The 23,943-nt window shown below is 39.0% G+C and overlaps 1 protein-coding gene across 2 annotated transcripts in view; it reads right to left on the bottom strand.

The window, feature by feature from the left end:
- Positions 1-23,299, bottom strand: part of kcnj13 (potassium inwardly rectifying channel subfamily J member 13) — a 41,548-nt gene extending 18,249 nt beyond the window's left edge. The window contains exons 1-3 of one of the 2 annotated variants that reach the window (XM_075474147.1): positions 23,094-23,299; positions 14,910-14,948; positions 6,043-6,605 (exon numbers count right to left, since the gene is read on the bottom strand). In XM_075474147.1, coding sequence (XP_075330262.1) covers positions 6,043-6,559 — 517 coding nt within the window. In that variant the 5' untranslated portion in view covers positions 6,560-6,605; positions 14,910-14,948; positions 23,094-23,299. The remainder of the gene's footprint in view (positions 1-6,042; positions 6,606-14,909; positions 14,949-23,093) is intronic. The other variant, XM_075474148.1, reaches the window with a different exon arrangement.
- Positions 23,300-23,943: the final 644 nt, after the last annotated feature.

Raw genomic sequence — 23,943 nt, 5'->3', positions numbered from 1 at the left:
TAATACCACACGGTGCTGTTTTTGATGGTAATTTTGAGTTGACAAGCAAGAAGGGAAGTAATGCTACTACATAACAAGTTTAACACAGCTAGGTTTCGTATTTGTTAGGTGGCTCAACAAAGCCTAACAGTGAAATCACAGATAACATGTACTACGATGGTGGTTCTTATCTTTCTTTCTTAAACTAGACTTTTCAGTCTATACTTTGTGTATGTTCCTTAAAAAGAAGTGTTTTACACTTAGTTTAGTGCTTCTTCTACCAAAAACTCACTGACTGCTGAACAGTTCATTCATTAGAAGAGCAGGTTGTTTGAATGGACAGGTGTGAACAAAAATCTGTTTGACAAAAAGCCAAAATTATGACTTCAGATAGATAGACCTGCAGACAAAAATAGTTAGCTGTGCAAAGTAATAAAATTATATATGCTTGCTGTTTATGTCATAACAGTTGCACATGAACTTGATATATAAAGGGGAAGTTGTTTTTTTAAAATCTGGACTTTATTTCTGGCATAAAATATGTTCATCTACTCTCCTATAACAGTTTGGTGAAAGTCAGCGTCCAAAGGACGCTATTTAGATCACTCGAGATCCGCATATATCCATATAACGGGGCAGAGCCAATACAGCCTCTAAATAAGGCATTATCTGTCTTTATTTAACCAATACTTTAAGACGAATGAATGAGTGAACGCGTACTTTTAGCTCAGAGCTGGCTTGTTGTTGTTATTGGGGGCTATGGGGGGCTTATCGGGGGCTTTCTACTGGGATGACGTCATCGTCGTCATTCAACCTAAAATACTATGGTGATCTAGCGAGCTTACCTTTGTGACACCAAAACTCTGACTTTAATCATAAGATACCTGATGGGTGCATTACAAAGCAAGTTAAGCAATGTTTGTGTTAGTTGGCTGTACATAACTTAAGCCTCCATTCAGAGATAACAGGCACTACAACAATGATGATCTTTCATTGTTAACTCAGGCTCTCCTCTTCAGATATTGTGTGTACTCACATAAAAATGGGCATTTTAAGCATCATTTGATACTTCTTCCCCGCAAAATACAGAGACCACCTTCTTTCATATGAAGAGCAGGTAGTATAAAGAGAGATTTGAAAGATATAAAGATCCCTAATGAAAAACATTGGGGACATGAACATTTAATAACATTTAACTAGACAAGAAGTACATATAACTTTGATACTAACACACGATAACAGGGAAAGATGTTAAGTCACTGACCAAATCAAAGTGAATTTGAATAAAATGCTAAAATGAATAAAATGCTGAGAGAACTGAAAATCCTGCCTGCAGTAAATTGTGCTGCCACTAACACGGCACAGGTCAGTTCTCTGATCGTGTTTTTTTTCAGATAGTGAATGTGACTTTAGCTGTTAAACTGAACTATGCCGCCTGATCCATGATAAAATGACTGTTCACTGTGTGAAACTGAAGAAACAAAACAGTGATTTTTCTATCACTATCAACGGAGGGCTGAATTTGAGACGAAATAAATGATCTGTAATGACAATCCAGACTTTTGCAGGTTCTAATACAGAGTATTATTTTAGTATAGATATTTTAAAGGAAATGTTTTTCAGGTGCAGTTAGAAGTAAATGTAATTTTGGACACTTTTTAACTACTGGACTTTAAACGTACCTCTTGAGTTTTTCTGAACCAACATCCTCAACTTAAATACTGAGATCAAATGTGTAGCATTTATACTTCGTTAAAGATTTAGTTTTTATAAAATATTTTAGTGTTAGGGTGATATCCAATATCCCAGCTGTCATTCGGCAAAGAGCAGGGACTGGTCGATCATCAACAGTCCATCACAGGCCACACAGAGACAAATGAGACACACAACCATGCACACTCACACTCACTCCGAGAGACAACTTCGAGGCACCAATTAACCTATGATGCATGTTTTTGGACCGTAGGAGGAAGCCAGAGTACCCAGAGAGAGCCCATGTATACACAGGGAAAACAACCGACCAGAATTCGAACCTGGAACCCCCTTGCTGTGAGGCGACGGTGCTAACCACCACACCACTGTGTAGTCCCCACAGTACCAAAAACTCTCTGCACTTTTTCTGTACTTCTTTGTTCTTAAAGCAATGTGATTTCCAGGCCATGGAGCTGCAGAGCAGACCTTATAATAAGTTTACGGTATGTAAAACTCAGTTAACTATAGATGTTTTTTATTATAAATTTTTGACATGTGATTACAGAAGCAATCAAACTGTGAGCTCGGAGCCACCCAGTGACAACATTGAGGAGTCCACACAGCTGTAGAACTGGTCCTCTCACTGTCCCCAATGCTTTAGGGAAAAAAAACTAACTATTGTTGTAATGTATTGTGACACCTCTAGATGCTTTTCAGAAGAAAATGATCATGAATGCCATGAGAATAAAAACATTTAAAAAAAATAAAAACCCTACCTGTCCTCTTACTTTATTTTTACACTTACTGGAATCCTAAATAGAGAGTTTTGGTTCTGTTACATAAAACATAAAATGTATTTTCATGAAAATTTTGCTGGCATGTTATCTTTATCATAGTGAATAAAGGGCTTATATATTTCACTTTAGTGTCTGCTACAAGTGTACTGTGGACGTAACCCATCATTAAAACTTCAGTTTATATCATTCTCAAATGGGGAATCTTATGCTGAAATGTCAAAAGGAGATATTTAATTTCCATACTGTGATATTATTGTTATATAATTGATGTGACAAGAATAGCAAAGACTGATCATCTAAATGATTTGCTAAAAGGTGCTATATTGCTAACTGGAAGCTACTCCCCTTGCATCAGATAGCCTAGCCCTAGCTAAAGCACAGACTGAGCAAAAGAGAGATGATTTATCCAGTGGTGTAGTCTACGTTGAACGCAGGTATACGGCGTATACCCACCTCTTTTTTGGGGGGATTTCCGTATACCCACCTAAAATGCTCAGTATACCCACCTAAAATTCGTTTTTCAATATTTAGAATAGCACAGCCACGTTTCATCAACTACCACTTATCATGGAAGCCTTGTTATAATTTAACAATACAACGACAACACTTCAGAATTGCATTCATTCGGAAATTGCGGCAGTCAGTCAATCTCCAACCAATCAGACGCGTTTTTTATGTCTCGCTGTCAGCCAAAACAAAAATCTATCATGGGGTGCGTACGTAGGTGCTTAGTGGCTAAGGAAAGGACTTTGTAAAGTCGAGGCTTCTACGAAAAGTCATTGTACATCTGGAATGGGCTGATACAATATGTTCTCCATGTTCTCACCATTCTGATCGGATTATGGAATTATCATCTCATCATCTCAACCCGAGAGTTTGCATTTCCAGGGCACACTTTTCCATGGCCGTTGACAGGTATGGTAGTGATTTATTAACACGTTGTCTAACTTTCGTGAACATATTATAATGACTTCACGGAGGCTCTGAGACCGGCGGTTGCCGAACGGCTCTTTATTAAGTTATTACAAGAAGTACAATCGCAGAACACGGGTGACTCTCAGCAGGGGCGTCTGTAGCTTGAGCAAACATTCGGGGCTGTAGCCCAGACATGAAAATAATTTTTAACGGGGGTCAGGGGGGTTTTCCCCCGGGATTTTTTTTAAAAAAAGGGGGTGTTAAAATGAAAATTTAACACAGTTCATGACCAGCTGCTTAACATGTTGAATGCCGAACTGTGAATGTTGGCATTCATGTTTTGATAAAATGCCGAGATCCATATATCCAAATGCTGACATTGTGTCTTTGTTAGCCTAACGGTGCGTTCACACCAGACGCGGTCGGGCGACGCGATTACATACAAAGTCAATGCAAAGACGCGATTAGACGCGGATTCGAGCCGGCGGCGCGATGAGACGCGGTGGGGCGGCGCGGTGAGGCGCGGTGAGGAGCGGTGAGGCGGTGCGGTGATGCGGTGGCCGCCGCGCGAGTGAAAATATGCGATTCGCGCGAGTTCAAAAAATCCAACTTTGGCGAAATATTCGCGCCAGACAGCCTATCAGCGTTGAGATTCTGGACGACAGTGACGTGGAGACAGATGGACAGGCGCTGTCTGTGACATGCAGATGGGACTGCAGATGGAAATTAGCTTCTAAGCTACAATCTGGTGCAGGTCATCTCTTTACTTTGTAATTAATGTACTTTGCACATGGTCCCTGACAAAATAAAATAAAAAAATTAAATCACCGCCTTCTGCAGGAGTTCCGTCTGGATGACGGCCGCCTCCAGCGGCACCCCAGGCCCACCAGGACCCAGCCCGACGACCCGCTTGGGAGGACCGGCGCCGCGATCTCTCGGCAGGACACCAACCACAGGCGCCCCGCAGCTGAAACGGAGCCGCGGCCCAGCTGCGGAGCCCCTGCAGCCGGCGTCCCGCCGAGAGATCACGGTACCGATCCTCCCGAGCAGGCCACCAAACTGGGTCCCGGCGAGCCCGAAACACCGCTGGAAGCGGCCGCCACGGGAGGACCGGCGCCGTGATCTCTCGGCGGGACGCCGGCTGCAGGCGCTCCGCAGCTGGGCCGCTATACAGTATACCCACCTCAAAAAGGTAGACTACACCACTGATTTATTCGTAAATGTTCAGCAATGTGGCATACTCAGTTATGTGGTTGTTTTAAGAAGAATTACATGGTTGTATTTACTGCATTTTAACAAGCTGTCAACTGCTGTTCGGGGGGGTGTCCAACCCCTAATCCCTACTGCCCAAACTCTGGCTCCAAAACTCATGACTGTGTCCATTAGGTCAGATTGCCAAAACTGCACAGTGTTAGGAAGTGGTATTGCGTCGTCCATCGTTTTTACAATCTATGGTTCACATGTGAAGTGAGCACATCAACATCAAAGTTAAAGAAAAAGAGTCGGAGAAATCACCATGGAATGGCTCTCAGACTTTTTCTTTAGTGAGCAAGTAATAAGATTATAAGAAAGAAATGTGAACTAATGTCTTTAATTTGGAAAATAAGAGTGGTGAATCTTTACATTTTGTGAGTTCACATTGTTTACTTAACCTTTTATGTAACTACCATCTGTGCAACCAGTCAATGCATTCTTCTCTTTGCAATTTATTCAGTATTCCAATTTACATGGAAACAGCAAATGTAACACAGCAGTTTTAAAATCTTTACTCTGGCTTCCAGTTAGTCACAGAATAGATTTTAAAGTCTGCTGATGGTTTACAAATCCCAGAACGGTTTAGGCCCAAAATACATCTGTGATATGTTCAGAGAATATAAACCCAGCAGTGCTCTTAGATCCAAGGACTCAGGTCAGCTGGTCCAGTCCAGAGTCCAGACTAAACATGGAGAAGCAGCATTTAGATGTTATGCTGCAAGCAAGTGGAACAAACTGCCAGTGGAGATTAAACTTTCACCAAATGGAGACATTTTTAAATCCAGGTTAAAAACATTTCTGTTCTCATGTGTCTATGCATGAAATCTGCACAATATCTTTTAACTTATCTGGACTGTTGCTTGTTTTTAAAAAAATTAAAATTATTTTATTTCTTTCTCTTTATATTCTTTTATGTATTTTAATGCTTCTTCCACTCCCTGCTGCAATGCTTTTATTTTATGTAAAGCACTTTGAATTGTTTGTACATGAAATGTGCTATATAAATAAATTTGATTTGATGATTCTTTTGTCCAAACTGTTTGCTTGGCGCCCCATGAGAATTCCTCCCAGCTACTCTAAACTCTGCTCTGACTGCTGCCGACTGCAGGCTAGGTACGAACTACTAATAGGTACATCACACAACCCCACTTAAAAAAACAACAGCTATTAATTTAAGCATTACTGTTTTATAGTTTCTACATTCTTCATAGACCTTTGTTACCACCATTAATGCAACAAGATTGAAGCTATAAACAATCCACAATTCAGCACTCTATAAATGTAACATGTTTTCTGTGTGACAAAATGAGCTTTTGTTTTGCGTCTAGTATGACCACCAATGCATATCAATTAAATTTAGCATGGAGACTGTCTTTAGAGTTACTGAGGTTTTAGAAAGTTGTACCTGTGATGAATGCTTCCAGCATAAGCCCCAACAGCATCTGCACAGCTAGCAGTGCTATGGCACTGGGACAGTCCCCACTTGGGAACATGGTGCCATAACCAATGGTCAACTGTGTCTCCAGAGAGAAGGAAAATGCAGCCGTGAAGCTTGTGATGTGTTTCACGCAAACCACATGACCTTGTGGTGGTGCATCATGATCTTGCACAGCGAGGTCTCCATTTAGATGGGCCAGCAAGTACCACAGGCAGGCAAACAACAGCCAATGGGCAAGGAAGGAAGCACAGAAGGCCAAGAGAACCCATCTCCAGCGCAGACTCAGCAAAAGTCCCCACAAGTCCAGCAGGGCCAGCAGCCAGGTTCTACTCCAGGCCCTGTGCCATGAGCCTGAGGGGCAGGGAGGGGGACGAACTGTACAGTGTCCATCTTTTGTGACGAGACGTTGACGAGGTGGAGAGGACAAGAGAAGAGAGGACGGAGCCTTGCCACCCAGAACACTGCTATTGGATTTGGTTGTCATGGTTCCAGATAGATGTCAAGCAGGGTAAGTGAGGATGAAAATTACTCTGAAATGAAATTTAGAATAACAGAAGATATTAGTGGCACAAACTTTCACCCTTGCTATGATTACCCTTACTCTGCAAGGGAAGACTTTATCTCCTTGGAGCAAATAAGTCAAAAGTGCAACCCAGGAGTAGTAGACTGTTTTGTAGTTCTCAGGTCAGATTTTTTGTTTGGACTGAAATGTCTTGTTATGGATTGTTATTAACTATTTGATAGACAGTAATTGATTATAATTGTATATATGTATATATAAAGTATATATACTTATATACATACATGTATATATGGTTCTTTCCAGTCTTACAAATAGAACCTCAGAACAACAACAACATATGAAATAATGCACCTTGCCTTGTCATTATTTACATAACAATAACAAAACCAATTTGCAGAAGAAGCAGTGTGTGTAAAACAAAGTACATCCTTACTGATTCCTTAGGAATTACGAGGGTAAAAAGAGCATTCAGGTGCCTGGAATAAAATTAACTTGAATTCATCAGTAAATGTGACCACTTCTATAAAAGTGGTAGTTTTGGGAGTTGGCTTGCCTGCAACATTCAGGTGTGTTATCACAATGCAAATCAGAGAAATGTCTTAGAAAAGCAACTGTTGCTGCCCATCACTCTTTGAGAGGTTCTAAAGTTAGGTTATAAATTTCCAAACATTTTGGAGTTACAGTGATTTGAACTTGTTTTATAGCCACAGGATCTGGGCATCAGGCAGTTATTAAGTCAAGCAATACTTCCTCTGTATACCATCATTTTTAAAATGAGTTTAAAATGAGACCATCTGTCTGACAGCGAAAGCTTATCTGAAGCTGGCTTATCTAACAGGAAAATGTCCCTAATTACACCAGCATGTCTACACAGAAAGGCTGAAAAAGAAAATAATCAAGATGTTGCAATGGTTCAAAGTCAAGACTCAACCCAACTGAAATGCTTTAATAGGATGTTGCCTGCAAACCTCAGGTAACTTAAGCAGCTATGTAAGAGTGGGCTGAAATGTCTCCACAACGATGTGAGAGATTGTTAACATCATACACCCATTACTTCAAGTTATTGATGCTATTAGTGGTTGTACGAGCAAATAAATCACAAGGCGTACTTATTTTTGCGTTTATTGCTCCTACATTTTGAATTAGTTTTTGTGAAATAGATAATTACACAGTGTAATATGTCATATGTTGCAGTTTATCTCAGGTTGTAATTACTTACTATTAAGACTTGGTAAGGACCAGATGATTTTCTGTGCCCTGATATGTGAAACCTTACACTTGAAAGAGAGTGTACTTAATTTTTACATGACTGTATGTTTGTGGAGAAACTCTGTAGCAGGTGTATGCACTAGCAGTCCTAATAGGCAGACAGCGTTTCTATTTCTATGTCAATATTGTTGCCAGGAGATTAGAGCAGCTCTCAGTTGGGAATCGGTATGAGCAACATAGCGACATGCAGAGTAGGAATGTGTCTTTAATCTGCAGGGAGCTTGTCCCACATGGATCATGGCTCTGAACTCTTCTTGTTCAGCAGTTACAAAATATATACACACACACATACATATATATATATACAAAACATATATACATATATATACATACATATATACAAACAATGAAATTAATAAATGTAAGCACCTTGTCTTTTTAAAGCCTCTTTAGAATTTGACATGCTTTTTAAATTAAAATGAAAATAAAGTGAATTAGGGCTTTAATGACAAGAAAACTCATTTGAAATATTTAGTCACTTCTGTTTAGTCAGTGTTTGCACTATTCCTTGGAGCAATAATTTTCTAGAATGCAACACACTATAGTGGCAGCAGGTTGCAGCAGTTCCAGTCTTGTTATGAGTATTCTGTATATGTACTGAGGTTTTCCACTAATCTTCTTCCACAAAACATTTTTGAGAGATTTTCATCTGCTGGTTCTGATGCTACCCTGCTTAACGGGTTTTAACCTCATACATCACATATTGCAGTTGATTTCCAACTAATGCCAAGAATAAGTCCCCAAATCCCCAAGTCGGTGAAAAGGCAATGCCATGGAGTCCAGGCAAAGGACGGAAATAAAAAGAAGTAGAGAAAATTTAAATAATCTCTTCCTTTGATCATCATGGAGAATCTGGGATTGCTAGCAAATAGAATGGACTAGCTTGGAGTGCTCATGCGAAGATAGCAAGAATATGAAAAATGCAATATTGTGTTTCACTGGGACATTGCTGCACAGTACTCTGACTCCTATGTCTCCCTATCCAGAGACTGTATGGGCAGAAAAAGCATAAAAAACAAAGATAGAGGTATTGTAGTGATTGTTAAAAACAGATGGTGTAGTCCCGGACATGATAATGTCTGTATCTTAGACATATAACAGTTAGCTGGGAGTTTTCATCCACATCATTTGCCAAGGAAGTTCACCTGTGTTATTCTGGTGGAGTTGCATATCTTACCTGGAGCTGCTGCTGCTGACACTGTCTGTGACGTCGACAGCTCATCAGTGTTAGGCTACAACCACCACATTCCAACACATTCATGGCGATTTCTGGAGATATCTAATACATTTCCGTCTCTTCTACTCTTCCAACTTTTCAACAATTTGTAAACTTTTCCACTAGAGAAAGTGAAAATTGGATTTATTCTATACATATGTAAGAGATGCATACAGTCCCACTGCCCTACATCCATTTAGGAAAAATACCATCAAACCATAAGTTTCTCCTCACCTTCAACTATGTCCAGTGGCAACCTGTGACCACACAAACAGACTTTGAGGTAGTGGAAGCTAAAGACAATCTACGGGGATGCTTTTAAGTCACAGACTGGAATGCAAGCTATAGAGATTATATCATTACCATGATTCTGTGTGACAAACTGTATCAGCTTCTTTATAGAGACTATCATCACAAGAACAGGACAAGGGAGGGACAAGGGAGTTACAGTGTAGTGTGCACAGACAGTTGAAATTAAAGATAGAGGAAGGATGTGCACAGAAAAAGGTTGGAAAACAAACTTCAGAAAAACATGAAGGATTTGTGGTCAGGGATTAAAATAGGCTTTGAGAATAAGGGAGATCTGATTGATTGAAGTCTGGACAAAGCCAATTAACTGTAAGTAAGTTCATGTAACACATGAGCATAAATATATAATAATAGGACAAGCATAAATACAGCAAAATAGTTATTCACGTCAACGGTAATGACACCTTGTTACGCCAATCGGTGGTCACTAAAATTAATGTTACATCAGTGTGTAATTTTGCCAAAACAATGCCAGACTCCGTAGTTTTCTCTGGACCCCTGCCAAATCTGACCAGTGATGACATGTTTAGTCGCATGTCCTCCTTCAATCGCTGGTTGTCTAGATGGTGTCCAGCCAAAAATGTGGGCTAAATAGATAATTAGAAATCTTTCTGGGGAAAACTGGTCTGATTAGGACAGACGGCACCCATCCCACTTAGTAAGGAGCAGCTCTCGTATCTAGAATTATGAATTATGGCAGAATTTATTAGTCATTCAAAAAAATGACAACCCAGGGTTGAGACCAAGACGTAGAGTTACAGTCTTACACACTCCTGTGCAGCTGCTAACCCCCCAAACCCATAATGACTGTGTCTGCTCCTAGATCCCCCAAATTAAATATATCAATAAACAGAAGACGAACAAATCAGGAGAGCCTTCAAGAAATGACGACAAAAACTTTAACTGAACAAAAACATCAAACTATTAAATGTGGTTTGCTGAATATTAGATATCCCCTTTCTAAGTCTCTGTTAGTGAATGACTATTTGCGATCATCATATTGATATAAATTTGTCATGCAGAAACCTGGCTGCAGCAAGAGGATCATGTCAGCATTAATGAATCAACTCCCTCTAGCTATTTAATTTTCACATTCCTCGAGCCACAGGCAGAGTAGGAGGAGTGGCAGGCATCTTCAGATCAGGGTTACTAATCAGTCCTAGGCCCAAGATAAGTTTCAGCACTTTTGAATCTCTGAATCTCAGTTTTTCCACGCAAAGTGGAAATCACAAAAACCTCTTCTATTTATTGTGTGAAATTGGAAAGAAAATGTCATTCCTCTAATTTAGAGGTGTCTCAATTTGTCGCATAGCATATAGGAAAGCCCTTCGTAAAGCTAGAACTGCTTACTATTCATAAATGATTGAAGAGAATAAGAATAATCACAGGTTTCTTTTCAGCACTGTAGCCAGGCTGACGAAGAGTTCGGGCTCTGTTGAGCCATGTTTGCATCATAGCACAGACACAGCACTAGTGAAAGTTACCGATGAACTCATCTGAGCCTCTGATATCAGACTTGTGTCTATGCTTGTCCTGTTGGATCTCGGTGCTTTATTTGATACAATCAGTTACGACATTCTATTTCAAAAGTCTTTAACATGTTATTGGGATTAACGGAGCTGCATCAGGCTGGTTTAAATCATATTTATCTGATAGATTCCAGTTTGTTCTTGTAAACGACGAATCTTCCTTGCACACCAGAGTAAGTTATGGAGTTCCACAGGGTTTTGTGCTTGGACCATTCTTTCTACTTTATACATGCTTCCATTAGGCAAGCTTATTAGACAGCATGGCATAAACTTCCATTGCTATGCTGATGATACTCAGTTGTATTTATTTATTAAACCAGATGAAACCAATCAGTTGGTTAGACTACAAGCATGTCTTAAAGACATAAAGACCTGGATGACTCAGAATTTTCTGCTTCTAAATTCAGACAAAACTAAAGTTGTTGTCTTTGGAGCTGAGAACTTCAGAGATAAACTGTCTCATTATGTACTTACTCTAGATGGCATTTCCTTGACTTCTAGTACTACAGTAAGGAACCTTGGAGTTATTTTTGACCAGAATATATCCTTTGAGGCACATGTGTTTCCAGAACTGCCTTCTTTCACCTTCATAATATTGACAAAATTCCGAACAATGTGTTTCAGAGTGATGCAAAAAAATGGTCAATGCATTTGTTGCATCAAGATTAAACTACTGTAATTGTATTACTGGACTGCTCAAAAAATTCTCTGAAAAGCCTCCAGTTGGTCCAAAATGCTGCAGCCAGGTTTCTGATGAGAACTAGCAGGAGAGATTGAGTTTTAGCTTCTCTTCACTGGCTCTCTGTTCAAAGAGCACTGCGCTCTCAGACTGCAGGTCTACTTGAGGTTCCCAGAGTTTCTAAAAGTAGAATGGGAGGCAGAGCCTTCAGTTATCAGGCCCCTCTCTTGTGGAACCACTTTGTCAGTATACGTCTGGGAAGCAGACACCCTCGCCATCTTTAAGATTAGACTTAAAATGTTCCTTTTTTAACAAATCTTTTAGTTTGGTATGGGTCAGGTGACCATGAAACATCCCATAGTTTTGCTGCTATAGGTCTAGATTGCTGGGGGACCTCCCATGATACACCTTTCCACAATCTGTTCTCTTTTTTTTCTATGTATATAAAGCATTACTTTTTGTCATTAACTTTTGTTTCTCTATCCCTGGTCTGGTGTTATGGTGTTTGTTGTCCCCTCTTTCCTGTCCTCTCAAACCCCAGCCGGTCGAGGCAGATGACCACTGTTTTTGAATTGGATTCTAACTGGCTTGAATTGGATTATGTCTGATTATGTGCCGTGAGATGACATTTGTTGTAATTTGGCACGATATAAATAAAATTGAATTGAACTGAATTAAATTAAATGTAAATAGGTGAACAGCTTTCAAAACCCACTACAGTTTGCTTGCCTAGGGTTTGAAGTGGAGATGCTATCATATACACACTTCAGTGAATCCAATCTCATCTGGACAAAAACAGGCAGCACTGTAAGGATCATGGCCTTTGCTTTCTCAAGTGCTTTTGATTAAATTCAGCCTGCACTTTTATGAGAAAAGCTCCAGGAAATAGAGGTGTATTCTTCCACAGACCACAGTAGTGAAACAGTTTGTGAGATCTAAGGGTTGTACATCTAAGAAGGTGGACTGCAGCATAATAAGAGGTAGTATTGTCTCTGTTTCTCTTCAGTTTCTAATTTTCAGGTTTCAAGTACAACTCAGAGTCATGTCATCTCCAGAAATATTCAGATGACTTTGTAATTGGAGTGTTTATCAGTGATGGACAAGAGTCAGAGCTTGTTGACCACTTTGAGGTATGGTCTGGGAACTTTGAATGTGAACTACACGAAGGAGATTATTGCGGATTTTAAAGGGAGTAGGTATAAACCAAATACTAGCTTTGGAGGTGGTGGAGGACAAAAGAGAATGGCTGTTCACCTGGATAACAGACTCTTCTTAAGGAAGCTTAGGCCATTCAGTGTTTCAGCAAGATGTTGCATATCCTCTGTAAACTGTCTCTCTATCAGTTCGTCAAAAAACAGGCCATGAGAATAAAGGTGAATGTGAAAAGATAAATAATCAGAATCAAACTTTGTATTAAATACACATGTGGAGTTAGGATTGGGTTACCTTATGGTTGCTTAGTTTTAAGACAAGAAGCAGGACAAACAGATTTTGTGGGAATATACAAAGTTGAAAATAAACTTCCAAAACTTTAAAAACTGGTACCAATTTTTTATTTTTAGATATAAGAAGAGATGTGAAATTTCAGAAAGCTTCACATAGTCACTGGCAGCAATACTTAAAAACATATGATTGTCTATATCATCTTCAGCAGTAACAGCATTTAGCTGCAGAAGTATTGGTACAGGCATTTATTTTCAGCGAAGCACAATGGACCATGTCCAGCTCTGTACTGAACAGATAAGTGTGACATTGATCACAATGTTCTCATATTAACCTCTTAAATATGGCAAAATGCATTTTCCTGTTTAAATTTTTTGTACAAATCCCCAATGGTACCAATATTCAGTCTTCGGTAGTTTGTCACCAACTTTTAACCACTAGTCTGGTTAACTAGCCATCACCAATTCATTAGTCTAGATCACATATGTCAAACTAGCCTGTGAGACATATGATTGTGTTAAAACAAAACTATATTCTGAAAAGTGTACGTTGGTCATAAACTACATCTCCCATTAAGCATCTCAATATTTTTCACCTGCAAAATTACAGCAAACCATTAGTGTCGTGTTTCGACGTCAGTTTTTAACCAGGTGGTTGAGAAATGCACTATTATATTCAGTCACCCATCCAAATAATTAAATTCAGGTGTTCCAATCACTCCCATGGCCACAGGTGTATAAATTCAAGCACCTGGGCATGCAGACTGCTTCTACAAACATCTGTGAAAGAATGTTTTGCTCTCAGGAGCTCAGTGAATTCCAGCGTGGTACCATGAGAGGATGCCACCTTTGCAACAAGTCCAGTCATGAAATTTCCTCGCTACTAAATATTCCACAGTCAACTGTCAGAGGTATTGTCACAAAGTGGAAGCAATTGGGAACGACAGCAATTCAGCAACGAAGTGGTAGGCCACGTAAAATGACAGAGCTGGGTCAAAAATTCCCATAAACACACTCCTAAACTTTGTGAAAAGCTTTCCCAGAAGTGTTGAAGCTGTTATAGGGTGGGCCCACGACATATTAAACCCTATGGATTAAGAATGGGATGTCACTTAAGTTCATATGCGTGTAAAGGCAGATGAGCGAACACTTTTGGCAATATAGTGTATCTACAAATATTGGCAAGATGTCCAAGAAGAGAAAAATCAATGCGGAAAGAAGGCAATGAGAAAATGAAAAGATGGGAAAGTGAATACATGATCGGGCTTCAAGGAGAAAAATGGTATGTATATACTTTGTATTATGAGGCAGTGTCGGTTGTGAAGGAATACAATATACGATGGCATTTTGACATCGAACACAGTTTAAACAAGGATGTTAACTTTCAAAAATTGTCTAAGAATTAAAAGGCTGACTGCAATTGCATCAAAATATGTTCAGAAAAGCCACAGTCAAAAACGATGCAGCATTGGAAGCTAGCTTTACTGTGACTGAAGAACATCCCCGAGCTTCAAAATGTTATTCAGAGGGTGCATTTTTGAAGTGCTGCATGCTAAAGGTGTGTGAGTAGGTCTGCCTCAATCAGACTTTTAAAAATGTCAGTTTGTCAAGAAACACCATTCCAGATTGAGTTAAGGAACTAGCAGGAAATTTGACAACACAGCTGGCCGAAAGAGACTATTTGGCTTTTTCATTAGCTGTTGATGAAAACACAGACAACACTGATACTGTTCATCTTTTCATTTTTATAAAAGGCATGAAGGTGGACTTCTCTATTACTGAGGAGCTTTTGGTGCCATGCATGGGACAACAACGAGGTGGGACATTTTCGAAGCAGTAGAGAAGTCCGTAAATAAAAATAACTTACCTTGGCAAAAGTTGGTGGGGCTAACTACTGATGGTGCACCTGCAATGTATGGAGAAAAAACAGGCTTGGTTGGACCAATGAAGGAGAAAATGCGAAAGAATAATTGCTACACACCTCTAATCATATATTATTGCATTATCCACCAAGAAGCTCTGTTTGGAAAGGTTCTTAAACTGGATGAGTTAATGACTGAGGTCATGTAATCAGTTAACTTCATTCAGGCGTGTGGCCTAAATCACTGCCAATTCCAGCTGTTTTTCCAGGAGGTAAGCTCGGAGTCTGGAGACATTCTATACCATATCAAACCGTAACAAAGTAAAGATGACTGAGCAGGAGTGCAGTGCTCAACCCAATTTTTTAATTTTAATTTAAATTGAAGAAATTGCCCTATTAATGCACAGTTAAGTAAAGCCCTTGCCTGAACTGTTAGATCCAAATTGACTGTGGGATTTTGCTATGTTATGTACAACTGACCACCTCGCCCAACTCAGTGAGGCTGCAAGGAAAACAAACAAGTCATCATGCAGTTGTCCGACATGATTACAGCTTTCCTGCGCAAACTTCACATGTGGAAGTCCCAGAGGACAGAACACTCTTGTCCACTTTTCTGTTTGTCAGAGTATCTTAACCTTAGTTCTTGGTGATTATTCATGTGCTTGGGTAGCTACCAAGATGAGCCAGTTAATTTAATGAGTTTGAATGGCGCCTCTCCGACTTTAGAACATAGCACTTTAGCTTTGCCATGTATGTGGAGCATGTATATGTGCAAATAGATGTTATCAATAATGAATTCAAACAAGATCAAGCGCAGATCATGCATCCCAGATGACAACCTCCATGCTATTTTACAGATTGCAACAACCCAAGACTCAAACCAGACATTGACACACTGACCAGTGGAAAACAGTGTCAGACATCTGGCCAGAAAGCATTTTTAAAAATCTAGATTAAAAATAAAATGAAACTTATTTCAACCACAAAAAAGAACACTTATTAACAATATTTACAATTTATTGATTTTGCTGGCATTGTGTTTCTTGTTTTTTTCGAAGATGATTTAGTGCATGAGGTTGGTGTGTGATATGTCGTGGAGTGAGGAGGGATCTACTTGGTGTGTTCAAGGACAAGCAGTATCACTTCATCAACTTCACCCAAAACTTGACCAATATAGCTGCAAACTGAGACAACCTTTGTTATTATTTTTTGTTGTGAAAAGCCAAATGTTTACTGTATTCAAACCATCTTTCCTTGGTTGGATGAAACCCACCATGCCTGTTGAGGAGTTTTCTTGTTTTAGTGTTAGTGGCTTCTACCTCTTCTTTTGGCCCGTTTTTTATGCTTGCAGGGAAAGTGATAACTGGCAGGGCACATGTATTGATGGCTCGGATTTTGTTCCTACCAGTCAGCTGATGCTTCAGAACCTGACTTACTCTTTGTAGGTACTCAGCTGTGGCTGACTTCCTAACAGCCTCTTCGTGGTTGCCATCTGCCCTCTAATAGTTCAACCCTATTTAGTTGTGATCATATCGCCTCTTCTTGATACCATTCAACTATATTTCTCTTGTTAGAATGAAATTCCAATGTGCTGATTGCATAACCTGTTGAGATGGATTAGTGAGTTAATGTCACATTCTGTCCTGGCATCCTGTTTGATCCATACAGAGGAGGATCCGCTTCCGAATCAGTCGCCATATAAACTCTTTGGGATAATCTGGCTAAGGAGGTTTAGGTAGATACTGCACTTGATAATAACTAGTGGCTTTGAATTGTCCTTTAGGCTTGTCGTTAGGGTTCTTGATGAAATTTCTTAGTATTGTGTTAATGTTATAGAGTTCCCAGTATCCCAGTAACCATGTGTACAGCACTCAATCGGAAATGGTCTGTATCACTTCAGGGCCTAGTGCATTCCAATCCCACATACTTGGGACTCTTTCTTGGTTGTCTACTGAGGTGATGGCCATCAGTTCTAGTTCTGGGATATTGCTGTGGTCAGTTCTCAGATCCACTGGCCACAGAGCATCGGTGTTATGTGAGGTTTCTCCAGTATGCTTTTTTTAGTGTTGTTAATTCTCATTGTGGTGCCTCACCAATGAACAGTTTGCTGCATTTCTTAGTTAGTTCGTTATTCATTGCACCTTTATGCTCATGTGATGGTTGTAACTCCTCTCCATGTTGTCTTGATCTTGGCTTCCCAACTTATCCATGTGGGATACTGCCTCTTACTGCTAATTGTATTGTTCATCTTGTACCCAAGCATCTCTCGAATCACTGTACCTCTGGAGTACATCAGGTCTCTGTGATGAGTATGATATAGTATGTAGTTCTGCATTCACATCTTGCAGACATTAAGAAGCCTCTCAGAAATTTTGCAAATATTTAATTGATCCTCACAAGGTCAATATAAATTCTTCTGAGCTAGATGTAATATTTGTGATTAATCTTGTGGTTGCTCCAGCTGTGGACTGACAGGCCAAGATTTTTCCAGCTTTTATCACAATTTTTTTTATTTTTTTTCTTATTTGTAGGTGTAAGATCAAAGTGATCTGTAGCCTTAAGCGCTCTTTGTAGAGATTAGGATCTGGATCAGATGCATTTTCTTTTTCATCATCTTCCTTTATTTTTTGTAACAAGTCTGTATTTAAGGATATTTTGGCTCTTTTCAAGTTTGTGACAAAGGCCCCTAATGTCCAACTTTTGTTTTTTGTTTCCAGAAAATCATTTACTGAAAGAATGATAGGATTTGGGATTGTAAAACAGTAACCACTGTAATGCTTTATTGAGTCAACTAAATTTGTTCTTTTGTGTATTTCCTAAAGGGCCACAAGACGGATTTGGATTTTTGTAGGTCAACAACTCTGTTCCTTTGGCCTAGATTTTGTTTTGTATTGCCATTTTATTTTTTAAGTTATAGAAATAAAAAATCATACCAAATGTTTCTCGTCTTTGGTCATTTCTTCAATTTTTCAGTAGGTTTCCTCATCTTAGACCCCAAGATGAGTCCCAACAAGACTGGATCACTGCATGCCACCATTCAAACAGTATCTGGGGGTACCACAATGGCACGTAGCCACAAAATCAAGACCATTATTCTATGTTTAAGCGCTCTTTGTAGAGTTTAGGATCTGGATCAGATGCATTTTCATTTTCATCATCTTCCTTTATTTTTTGTAACAAATCTGTATTTAAGGATATTTTGGCTCTTTTCAAGTTTGTGACAAAGGCCCCTAATGTCCAAATATGTTTTTTGTTTCCAGAGAATCATTTACTGAAAGAATGATAGGATTTGGGATTGTAAAACAGTAACCACAGTAATGCTTTTTAGTAATGCTTTTGTAGGTTTCCTCATCTTAGAACCCAAGATGAGTCCCAACAAGACTGGACCACTGCATGCCACCATTCAAACAGTATCTGGGGGTACCATAATGGCATGTAGCCACAAAATCAAGACCATTATTCTATGTTTTCATATTTGACATACCATTTTATCATGGTTGTGACTCCCTAAGTGTGCAGGTTAGTCAAGGTCATAGAGTGTAAACCAGTTCTGGACAGAATTAAAATGCACAGTGGCCCACATCCGGTTGAGTGCTGGTTTATTTGGTCTGTTTTTGGTTGACATCTGGCATTGTGATGGCTTGGTTGTGGCCCACTTTTGGCAAACATGAGCGGACCGCCCAAGTGCCATCATTCCATGCTGTATGTAGGCCGGATGAACATGTCAGGTGTGGGCCAGATATGGCCAAAAGAGTTTTGTACAGTGGCCCACATCCAGTTGAGTGCTGGTTTATTTGGTATGTTTTTGGTTGACACCTGGCATTGTGATGACTTGGTTGTGGCCCACTTTTGGCAAACATGAGCGGACCGCCCAAGTGCCATCAGCCCATGCTGTATGTGGGCCGGATGAACATGTCAGGTATGGGCCAAAAGAGTTTTGCTATCTGGGTATAGTGATCCCCTGCTAGGAATATGAGGCTCATTGAATTTCTCTAAATTCTGCTAGCTGTCTCTTTTCTCCTCTGTCCTCATGCTTGTGACTTGCAAATTGATCACAGCAAGAATAATTTGAAGGATGCCTCAAATAAAAGTTAATTTCTACTTACTCACAATTATATGCAATGCTCATCTGACAGAAATAATTAAAGTATTAATTTTCAGCTAAACAGTTGTTAGAAGATGCAGTGTTGCGCATCATATTTAGTTGATGTCGCTTTAAATGATGCTCTGAACCAGGGATGTCTCAGTTTGTCAAATGCATCTCACCTCAGCTTCTCTGTCCTTAAATTTGTCCTTGACTCCTCTGCTTGCATCTCTGGTGGGAAGGACTAATAGAGGATTTGAGTAGAGGAATCTAGAGGTTGCAGTTTGGGAAATGGGATAAGGGGATGGAGATCAACCTACATTGTTTCTAAGTTTTTTGAGGTTTATATACACAGATACCTCTAGAGAGGTTAAAGCATGATATTACAATTCGATAATAGTGACAAGATTTGATTTTGGGGAGTGCTCTATTGTCTTGTTGAAAAAAATCTGTGTGTGTGCAAGCAATGTTCCCTCTAATTGGAACATTGCTTGAATTGGACTGTATTATCTAAGTGCCTTGAGATGACATTTGTTGTATTTGGCGCTATATAAATAAAAATTAATTGAATTGAATAGATGCAAGCACTATCAATGCTCTGATTGGCTGCATAGCGTAAGTAAATCGTATCGTATCATTGGCTGAACACCTGTCACTCAGTGCATTATATTGAAAAATGGTACAGAAAAACACATTATTGGTCTAATTAATTAGATTAGATTAGGTCTAGTATTAGATATGAATTAATCCGTTTATGGTGATTTTATTTTGTGCTATTTCTGCATAGATTTTCTTGTTCGCTGAGATTGTGCGCGATTGCGCAGGTGCGCAGCTTAGAGGGAACATTGGGTGTAAGTATGGTGCACATTGGAGAAAAACGATAATGATTTACTTGTGAGAAATGTATACCTACAAAGGTTTTTTAGCCAAACCTGGACCAGGTCCCGGATTGAATACTGATTTAACACTGATAAAATCTTTGCCTATAATAAAGTGATCAAAAGGATCTACCACCGTTCTGTCATTTATGAATTATACATGATTGTGAGCTCTGGTCCTGTTATCAAATTTAGGATGATCTATCTTCTTTTCGAGCTATGAATTGCTCTATTGCAGAGATGGGTTTCCTGACTAAAAATTGTCCTTTTTGAGCTGTTGTAGGTGAACCATGATCGTGCTGCATTCAGAAATATCCTCTAAAGCCTTCCTTATACTGGTCATACTTAAACAAATTCAAATAGTTGAGTAGACTGTAGAGCTGTCATGTATAGGGAGAAAGGGGGAGTGGAAAGAAGCAAATGACTGCAGAGAGAGGCAGAAAGAATGGGGATGGGGTTGGAGAAATTGCATGCACCCATATACAAGGATTATAAAATGAACCAACAAATGTATGTCACATGTGGAACAATGTGGTCACCTCCACTCAGCTCAAAACCCCATACCTGATATCAGTCTAGTCTAAACTGAACCTGAAGTGTCCATTGTACAGTTGGGCATTGTTCATCCACCTATATCGCTCTATCCATTTTGACTCCAGGTATTTCCACCTCCCAGAGGTGAAATTAAGACACATGGCTCAGTGTCTTAATATCAACAAGTATGAAAAATCACTGAACAAAACCTCGCACAGCCAATACACAGCACCCAAGGTGTCCATATCTACAGTAAACCAGCTATGACACAGATTAAAACTGTAGTTACCTCATTTACCGCAGGCTTCATTCCAACATTCTCATGGCTGACAAAAATAGTCAGATTCCAAAACTATGGAGACATTGTGATCCAGTCTTTGGCCTCCTTAAAAGATATAGGTCACTGTCTCTTTTCTCATTTGGTCAATATAAACAGCTTGGGCAAGTAAAAACCTCAAGTTTTAAAAGCAACCTCATGATGTCTTACATAGAACATTGCTCTAGCATTTCAAGGCAATAGTCCTCGAAGATATGGATTGGAAAATCCTGATATTTCAGCTTGCTCTGCAGTTTCTGAGCCTCACTCACTACTTTCCAGATCTGGAATCTTTAGACAGCTTCAAGCTGATTTTAGTGTGTGTTCACCAAGAATTTGGAGCAGAAGTTGAGAGAAGGTTTTTGGCTGGGGTCCTTTTGATGTACTCTCTTTTGTTCCAGCGACTTCTGCTTTCTTGGTTGATAAGCTAAGCTCTCCGCTTTAAATGAACTTACAATCAGTGTTGTTGATTCCAACAACAGAATTGCTACTGTTGATCTGAAATAGTTGTCTTGATATTGACCAGTTACATACCGAGTTTGAATAAATGCGAGTTCTTTTTCTATTCAATGAAATTCAAGATATATACATTATACATAAACATGTGTGTATATATATATATGTAGCCCCAATATGCAACAACAGTTATCTCAGGGCACTTCACAGATAAAGCATGGAAATTAATTTCAAATACTGTATCTTTTCAAATCAAAACAGGAATTCAATTCTGTATCAGTTAAAATGAATGAATTAACAATGCTATCTTTAACATAGTTTTACTAGTTGAACTCCCATAAAGATTTGTTGGTAGAGATAACATATACTTGTTACAAACTTCATTAACAGCAGCCATCAAATGTATAATGTATGTTCAAAAATGAACATCCATCATATAATAACCTGGGTTTTTGGAGCTAGTTTTGGAGTTTTGGAGCTGTACGACGTGGAAAGGATCACATATTCTTCGCGACTTCAGAAGCCCAAATTAAAAAAAAAGACTCTAATGTTACAGTGACTGAATAAGAATAGTGTATAGTACACATATTGTATGACTCAGAATGGACATTAATTTGAGAGGATGCAGGAAGTGTTAAGTGTGTAGTCACAGCTTGTCAAGCGTATAGTTCCATAGCCTGTTGGGCATTTTGTTAATTTAACTTTCTGACTGTTTAATCTCGCTCCACAATCCAACACAATAGTTCAAGGAAAAATTTTGTTCTGAGGCATTGAAATAAGACATTGCAGAAAAATATGACAAGTCACACCAATAACATTGAGAATTTGAAATAAGTGCCTGTCTTTGCAAAAGGCCTGATTCTAATAGAGGCCTGGTTCTCCAAGGTTTTATTCAAATAAAGACCTTTGCCTTCATTCGAGGCCAATTGGGACCAATTCAATCCAGCTCATCAAAATCCAATTAGAATTCAATCCAATTCAATCCATTCAAGTCTAGTTCAATTCAATGGTATTAATAAAATCCCATGTCATAAAGCATGGCCTTGCTAAAGAAACCAACAGATAACATATAATCTTAAATTCCATTCCATTCCATGGGTTTGAGTTACCAAAGGGATTTTTCTTCAATTCAATTGATAAAGATATGCATATAAGTAATTTATGACAAAGTGACCAAACACAACACGTTTGGAAACCATAACATTAATTTGTATAATGTCAATAAGTTAATTAAGACATTCAATCAAATCATGTGAGTTGAGAACTTCCATTATACTTTCTTTAGCTGCTCTGAAGAGGCACCAAGGCAAATGAAAAATGTAATCTTTACTGTGATAATCTTTTACAACTGACAATTTCACAAGGCTTTTTTTAGGCATCATTAAGAAATCTCTGGTTACATAAACATAAAGGGGACAACTAAAAAGAAAAGTGTGTTCATCTCTAATTTGGAGGTGTGAAGAGAAGTTTATGCAACATTTATTCAGCAGATATTCTTTTGTTCTATTCCGACTTTATCATACAGCAATTTAATCAGAAATACAAAACACAAGATGTATATTAACTTATATAATTGTAGTGATAAAAAGGAACATATTGTTTTGACCTTCAGATGCACTTCAGACCAAGCTTGTTGGTTGATTGACCATAGTCAGTTTAACTACAAATTGTAGAAATAGTTATCTGATTAAAAAGACTGAATGACTAAACAAAATACGATGGTCTTTCTTTACGCCAGTTATTGTAAAGATTAGAACCTATAAAGTTTGCATAATTGATATCATCGAATAAATCTTTTTTTATATTACTTTGTTAAACTAACCTCACCTCTAACAAATTCACAAGATGGATCAGATCATTAATTGCCCATGTGTCAGCGCCTTACCCCTGGCAAGCCATAACACACTAGAGTTTGTACTCACCTTAAGCTGCAGTCAGGGCTAAAAGGAGGCCCACTGATCGGTTCACCTAAGATTGGGTTTGAGGTCTTCTAAACTGAAAAGTTGTTAAGGCAAATGGAAATGCCAAGTTCCTTTAAGAATGGGGTTTAAAATCCTGAAAGACTGCCAAGCAAAAAGTAGAAAAAGTGTCACTCCAGAGAAGTTTTCTTGGTGTGGGAGCCAGACTGAGTGTGTGGCACTTTACTCTACTGCAATATGCAGCTTCAAGCTCTAGGGGGAGGATGATTCAATCGGTCACATTTCTCTGCATGGAGCCTATTAGTGTTCCCGGAAGACAGAAGATAGAGAGGTGTGTGTGTGTGTGTGTGTGTGTGTGTGGGGGGGGGGGGGGGGGTGGAAGGCAGTGCTGTACGGGTGGAGGGACACCATGTCACAGTTCATTCAAGGAGCGCTGTTTGTTGTTGGTTGATGTCCTGCAGCTTCCACTGTGAGAAAATGGGTTCGCTGATGGAGGGTATATCTCTGTGTAAAACTGTGCACATACATCCAAGTGTTTGAATGCATCAATGTTCTGATATTGAATATGTTCTTAATTAGAAAAAAATCATGATAAGTATACTTGCAGAGTTTTTGCGTACAGATTCAGATACATTTTCCAAATTTGTCCTTTTTATTTAGTGTTTGATGACTTTTAATATGTAAACAGAGGGATTTCAAATAAACTGATGCTGGCTTTCTTTGCATGACATGGCTAAAATCATGTACCATAGGCTTTAGTTATCATTACCATGAGACAACGTTACTACATTACTGTGTAAAACCATAATAGTTAACATATTAACAAAGAAATCACTGAATGCTTACTAGCTAC

The sequence above is a fragment of the Odontesthes bonariensis genome, chromosome 9 (genome assembly GCF_027942865.1).
Source record: "Odontesthes bonariensis isolate fOdoBon6 chromosome 9, fOdoBon6.hap1, whole genome shotgun sequence".
Lineage (NCBI taxonomy): Eukaryota > Metazoa > Chordata > Actinopteri > Atheriniformes > Atherinopsidae > Odontesthes > Odontesthes bonariensis.
This window is presented reverse-complemented; position numbering and strand designations above follow the sequence as displayed.